Source organism: Netta rufina, assembly GCF_964035555.1.
Source record: "Netta rufina genome assembly, chromosome: 1".
Classification (NCBI taxonomy): Eukaryota; Metazoa; Chordata; class Aves; order Anseriformes; family Anatidae; genus Netta; species Netta rufina.
The window spans coordinates 28,276,642-28,284,032 of record NC_140123.1 but is presented as its reverse complement, the minus strand read 5'-3'; the positions used below and the strand labels follow the sequence as shown (position 1 = coordinate 28,284,032).

At 42.2% G+C, this 7,391-nt stretch overlaps 1 protein-coding gene across 1 annotated transcript; it reads right to left on the bottom strand.

Moving 5' to 3' along the window:
* Positions 1-983: 983 nt before the first annotated feature.
* Positions 984-6,391, bottom strand: LOC311206778 (uncharacterized protein C13orf42; the record flags this gene model as incomplete). The annotated part of the gene is made up of 3 exons (XM_084282473.1): positions 984-1,225; positions 2,496-2,646; positions 5,978-6,391. 3 exons carry the CDS (start codon positions 6,389-6,391, stop codon positions 984-986), a joined length of 807 nt encoding a protein of 268 aa, XP_084138599.1.
* Positions 6,392-7,391: the final 1,000 nt, after the last annotated feature.

The window sequence follows — 7,391 nt, the reverse complement described above, 5'->3', positions numbered from 1 at the left end:
AGACCGTGTTCTTCCTAATATGTACTTTTAATGACGAGCTAGCAGAAATCCAAATACTGGCTATAATTTAATGCTGATGCAATGAATTTGCTCATGATTTATCTTCTGCCCTTGAGAACAACATCTCCTTCAATTTGTTCACCAAGTGCTCTTCTCCAAGATTTTAAGCTCACGTTCACTGGGTTGTCTGTATTCCTAGCATTTGGATAAGGTTCGTTCAGCATCTGGGTGTTACCATATGAAAGAAAGCTGTACACATTTATGCATGTATTTATGCATGCTTACTATCCCTTGGCATTGTATCCAAGTACAGAATGATTCCCAGTAGTAAGCAGAGTACAAGATAGTTTGGGTATTTCTTTCTTTCTTTTTTTTTTCTTTCCAGAACACACTGGAGCAATTCCTCAAAGCAACATTAGATTTCCAATGCTGATTCTCTGCAACCTTTTCTGCTTGTACCACAGCCTGCCTGTACCTCAGTGCTGCTGTATATTTTCAGGCCACAGAGTCAATGATGGCACATACAGATTTTCACATGCAAAAAATGGAGAAAATTCTGCATTCCCACTCTGAAGACGCAAACACTGGTGCAAAAGATCACAATGTCTTAGCTGAATTGCTTTACAGTACTGGAGTCTGAATAAAAATTACTGCACCAGGCAATCTCTGAATCATTGCTTTCAATAACAGCACTACAAAAAGGCTTGTCAGGTTGGAGTTCCCCCCAAGCTGAATGACAAAGCAGTATTGTTAGGCACAATGAACTCAATGAGTTAAACACTCAAATGAGTCCAGCGTTGGAATTGCCATGGCTTAAAGTACATCCCACACAAAGAACCTTCAGTGACTGCACATGTGACTTCTAGAGAGCAAGAGATGGGCTGGGATAAAAAATAAATAATTAATTATTTTTTTCTAAAAAAAGCAATTCTTTCGTGCCTCACTTAATATGTTCTGTCTTCAGCTGAAGATGGAATATTCTTTCAATATTCTCTCTTATGTGTTTTGGGCTTAAATTTTAATGTGTTATATGCTCCTTCCACCGCTTTGGGCAAGTACATGGGATGCCTTTCCAACCTCTTCCTAGAGCCAGTGGTTCTCCGTTGGCTGTTTCTCTGAGACTGGTTTGCAGCCTTGGCTGTTTGGGCAGTATCTTGAGAGTACCTGCGGGGAGCACGAAGGATCCAGTTTGAATGTAAACTGTGTTCACGTGTGCTCTTAGCAACTGAAAAACAGAAGATAATCCCAAGTTAACAGAGTTTGCCAGTGATATATTCATATGTACAGTAAGAGAACAAGGTGGTTCCTGGGTCCTTCCTGAGTAACCAGAAGCTTACTGATAGGTTTCACCCTCTTTACACTTCAGGATGTCACTTGGGGTGGGATTCATCTTATCTAATATTTTAATGTCTGCAGTGCAAATACATGTGTCAGAGTAAGTCCTGCACACATTTTTAGGGCAAAAATAACCTGACCTGTTTCAGGTATTTACCTTAGTCTAAGCCAAAGCACAGACAAACAAAGGGAAAGTCGGTTTCTCTCCACTGATTATACAAGATGGATAATGAGTTCAGATGGGAACCTCTTCATTTAGTCAGGTAATCCCATCCTTTCTTATGGCAACATACCATTATTTAGACTAACTTCTAAGGGAACACTTTTTTTCTATTTAGAGAGAAAACATCCATCCATTTGGGATGGATGCTGGGGTTGTTCACTCTGGAGAAGAGAAGGGTCTGGGGAGACCTTATACTGCCTTCCAGTACTTAAAGGGGGCTTACAGGAAAGCTGGGGAAGGACTCTTTGTCAGGGGGGTGTAGTGATAAGACAAGGGGGAATGGCTTTAAACTAAAAGAGGGGAGAATTAAATTAAATATAAGGAAGAAATTCTTCACTCAGAGGGTGGTGAGGCCTTGGCACAGGCTGCCCAGAGAACTTGTGGGTGCCCCATCCCTGGAGGTGCTCAAGGCCAGGCTGGATGGGGCTTTGGGCAACCTGGGCTGGTGGGAGGTGTCCCTGCCCATGGCAGAGACATTGAAGCCAGGTGATCTTCAAGGTCCCTTCCAACCCAAAACATTCTATGATTCTATGAATCTGTGATTTCTCAATGAGAAAAATGAGAATGAGACATTTTCATAGCTCTTCTCTGAGAACAGCTCAGGGTAGAGATGCAGTGGTGGAATTTAACCCTGGGCAGAGGACAAACAGTACCTTAGCACTCCATGTACTACGTTTGCTCACATAATGGCCACAAATAAAAATTTTGCACCCTTTCACATAACAGCCACAAATAAAAGTTTTGCACCCTTTCAATAGGGATCAAGCAAAGTATTACTGTAGTTTCACCTAATGCATGTAATACTCCTGGATTTGGGAAGTAACTCTGGGAGGAAAATTGTGTCCTTTAAATAAACAAACATGGAACTACATTGCCACTCTTTCCTCTATTTGTCCCACACTAGAAGTATTAATATTTTGTCTGTTTTATACCCTACCATCAAAATCAACATCCACGTTTGGCAAATCCGTGTCAGGAACTCTCCGCCATCTCTCTGAATCCAGATCTGCAATAACAGAGTCAAAGAATGCTATTGCTTCTCTTATATCTGAACTGTGCTGTGGGACTATTCTTCTCTCCATAGATGCCTGTTAAAAATAAAATAATAATAATAATAAATAAATAGCTAAGGGTTGGGCAAAATTACCTCCTAATGAGTGAACTGTATAAGGAAGTTGCAAAGATTGTATTTGGTTCCATATTTCAAGCTGCCAGAAAGGGACATGGGTCCAGACTACTCCAGAGCAGCCATCAAAGAAAGCAGACCAGCAGCCTAACAAGTGTCCATCTTGTTACGTGCTCAACACGAAACATCTTCCACTTGGGCACTGCCAGCAGGATTTTATAAAATCCCTCAGAATCCCCTTATCAAGCTATTTAATTGGGTGGCTAGGTGACAGCTGTGCTTTGTGGCCAAATTTATTCTGCCTAGCAGTAGGCACCTAATGAGACACACACATTAGAAATGTAGTCATATAGGGTTCCTTCTCTAATTAATACAGGGCTCTGGTGCCTTCAGAAGATGAGTCAGACCTTAGGTAGGCTGAATTCCCCTCTGCAGGCAGCTCTGTCCCTTAACTGCAAAGGGATCATGGGGTAACTTAGTTACTAATTTAAGCATATTATTAAAATGCCTAAGTTAGATGAGATGAATCCAGATCTAAATTGCTGAAGTCTTTTTTGAAATGGAAAAGGACTGTGTGTGCTAAAATGTGAGTCATTCAACACTGTGATAATTCCCACAGGAAAGCCACGGGTTTTAAAATTAGGAGCCTGTCTTGATAAAAAAGTACACGTCTGCCAATAAATGCTGAAGCAGTCATAAAGTCCTCGGTTAGCAGTTCTGTAGGACCATGTGGGATGAACCCTTCTGCCATTCATGGGGGCTCTGCCCAGTGAAGGGCTGTGTATTTTCCATTCCAACCCAAGCTAGGCATGTCGCCAGAGCAATTCCAAGTCAGGAAAGTACTGTCCTGGGTTTCAAGTACACAAGCAAAAAATACATGCTGTATCACATCTTTAAAGGGCCAGCTTGCTCCCCATTAGTGGGATGGTGGAGGCAGACAGATGAGTTGGCTTCCCCTCCTGACATTATGGGATGATTGACATCCTCTGTAGAGCTAAGAGATAACAGCTGCCACACATTGACTGAGAACAGTGATGGTTGATATTACTAAGCCCTTACTGTTTAAAAGACATACCAGACAAATGTCTGTGTACTTCCAGCATCTGACACACCTCTCTTTTTTTCTCAGTAGTCCCAAGAGGCAAACTTTGAATCCACAAGCAGCCTGTAGTCCAGGCTTTGGGACTTGCATCTAGACTACAACTACAACTGCCCTGAGGACAATGTTGTCTGGACAAAGCACATTCCTATTAATCATACAGCAGGTAGGAGGAAAAAAAAAGGGAATGCCCAATGACAGGTAATTTAACAAAAACAGGTAGTAAGGGACAAAGCCACTCAAGCCTGCTGGTAAAATCAACTTTGTGGTATATGAACATAAAACTTGGAGTTACAAAACAGAGTATTCTGGATGGTCTGGAAGTCTTCTTGACCTCTTCCTAATTTTTGCAAAGTCAGGGTGGTACAGCTGTGGCCCTGCCATTTATGTCAGCAAGAATAATTCACTGGGTGGCATATGTTCCTTTTGATGTTCCTGAGGGGAAGGCTCATAGAGTTACCATGATACCCGCTATCAGGGCTCTTGGTGCAAAAGAGCTTGTTGGCCACAGTAAGATGACTGCACTCCTAGCCTCATCCTGTGGGAGATAAACATATTTGCTAAACCTGAGTTAAACTTCTGGTGTTTTTTTTTTAACTGGTACTTTCAGTGGCAAATCTCAGAAAGTCACAATGCTACCTGAAGCCTAGTTGGGCAGAATCTATTTCTCAGCCTTCTGGTTCCTGGTTTAAGTGTTCTTCTGCATTCATTTCTCCCCCCTTATCTAGTGGTTAGCTATGTTCTGCTCCATTACATCACTGCTCAGCTCATCAGGGGAGCCAGCATGCTGTAAATCTCCCCTGTATCAAGCCAACCTTTGTGTGATGGTATGAAAAGTCAGTTCATAAACTGTGTATCTGTAGTCTTGAGATTTGTCGCCTGGCACATGGCACCAGCAAACCACTCTCCCATATCTCAGTCATTCTCTTTGGATGTTTTCCTAGGCCTAAATAGTAACGTCTTTATAAAATTTGTCTTCTCCAGCCCCCTGAGCAGAGTGTTGTTTCCCACATTTTATTCCCAGCTTCTGAGAATCACCACTCAAAGCATTAAAAAGATGACATAAAACCCAATAAAACCAAATGAAAAATTCCTGCTGACTGAATGGGTGTTAAATCAAGAAGTAAAATGAAAAAAATGTGGCATCTAGCTGTAAAAACATGAGTTTTGTCCTTTGGTTAAATAATGCCTGCAACAGAGCTCAGCCTCAGCCATTCTGACATTATGCTGTGACAGAACATCTAAATGTGGAAATAATTTTCTGGTAAAGTCCACATGGATTAATCAGTAGGTCAGCCATATGTACCTTCTTCCCACTTTCCCTGCTAATATCCAGTTCAAAGTCTGCACTGGGTAACCTGTGAGCCTGCTGCCAAAGCAGGTCTGGTTGCAATTCTTTCCTTTTTCCTCACTGAATCAAGCCCATGGTGAAATTAACTGCTGAACTGTCTAGTGACATGCGATCTGTAAAAGGCAGCCATGAGGAAGCTTTGCATTGCTTTTCTCTCTAGGATACATGGAAATAATCTGCATGAAAAATTCAGTGTTATTTTTCAGTGTCATTACAGCCAAGGGTAAAGAACTACACTGTCTGCCTCACAACTACTCAACAGCTTACTAATTAACAGAGAAAGAAACCCCTAAAAATTCTTCATTGGCTATCAGTAGAACTTGCACCATAGCTAAATGTAGCACTAACAAGCTACCTGACCAGTCAGAGAAAACTGTAGCTGTTTCAAAGAATTCACAATTATTTTCTGTAAGTAATTTTATGCCAATGAAAAGGCTGCCAGTAAACCCAGGGATTTACTGTGCTTGTGGTCATTAACAGCTATAAATAACCATAGCAGAGAACTCTGAGGCACTTAAGTAGCCTGTCAGAGTACTGAGAGAGCAGTACTCTCTTTTTCATAACTTGTTTTCAGATACTTCCCATACTCTCATAGTTCTTTCCTTGTTTTCTCTTCACATACCTCCAAACACATACGTTTCTTTCCATTATCAGTCATTTATACTTGACCTCACACTACTCAGAAAGAATCTTACAGTATTTAGTAGTATTCCAAATGATGTAACAATAAAAAGACAACTAGCTGAAACCAGTAAGGCAGAAAATCAGCAGAAGTCATACATTTAATTGCTTCATGGCTTAGGACTAATTACATGACAAAAGTTCTTAGGTCTTCAGAATTACCTTAGAAGACTCTTTGGAAGGAAGTAGGAGAAATGACTTCTTTCCAGTTTTGGATGATTTTGTGGATGTTGGGGAATCTGCAGTCCTATGCATGGATTTCAAGTTATTGATGTTGTCAAGATACTTTTTCCTCAAGGCTAACAGATCCTGCAAGTACTTCAAGCAGTCCTGAGTCTTAGAATACATCCAGTCCCTGTCTTCCTCTTTTGACTGGAAGCAAGAGTCGATGCTGGATGTACTTTTGCATTTTTTTAGTGATTCACCAACTTTTTCCTGCTCACCTCCAAGGACGTACATAGAACTGCTGCGGATCAATCTGACAGCAGAACCTGTGCCATCACAGTAAGGGATGTCATCTGTCACATTTCTTCGGTGGAAGCTGGGGTGAAATATAGAATGGATCTTTTTGAACATAGTGTGTCGCTTCCTCCCCTTTATACCTCGTCTCTTTCAGCTTCTTAATTTAATCCAAGATCTAGTAACCAGTAGCTGCAACCCTTGCCCTCAGCTGCCAGATGAATTTGTCACTTAGTGTAACGAGGACACAAAAATCTATTACTGCTTCACTTGCCTTCAGTCTAACGCGATGTGAAGAGCATGATGAACACAGAAACGTGCTTTCTATTCCGTTAGTGTCAGGAAAATAGCTCAGTCCTTTCCTCGGATTAAAATATAGCACAGGAGGCCAAATGTCATGCTTTGACCTTCTGTTTGACGGATCCTCGCACAAACGATCAGCCTTGGGATGGAAATTGCCCCCTGATTTTTCTCTGTCCCCTCGTTGTCACCACCCGGCTCCGAGGGCCGGAGGGCGCCCGGCGCTCTCCATGGTGCTGGATCCCTCCCGAGGTCCCCGGAGCATCCAAACCCGTCCTGGTGGTGCAGGGCACCCCACCCTGTGCTCTCTGCAAGAGCTCCTTCAGATCAGCCTCAACAGGAACAAAAGGCTGAGTGGGGAGGAATGGTTTCTGGTGGGTGGAATTCAGAATTCACTCTGGGTTTCACCCTGTGGTAACCAGGAGATGGCTACAGCTACCCGATACCGCAGCACTACCGGGAGCAAAGTGGATTCAGATGTCAGGGTCTATTACACTCAATACAAAGTTGCCCTGTTTAAGAGATGCTGTAAAGTAAAACTGTTCTAAAATGCTTCTCTATCAAAGAAGGATGGAAGGAAGGAAGGAAGGAAGGAAGGAAGGAAGGAAGGAAGGAAGGAAGGAAGGAAGGAAGGAAGGAAGGAAGGAAGGAAGGAAGGAAGGAAGGAAGGAAGGAAGGAAGGAAGGAAAGGAGGGAGGGAGGGAGAGAGAGAGAGAGAGAGAGAGAGAGAGAGAGAGAAAGAAAGAAAGAAAGAAAGAAAGAAAGAAAGAAAGAAAGAAAGAAAGAAAGAAAGAAAGAAAGAAAGAAAGAAAGAAAG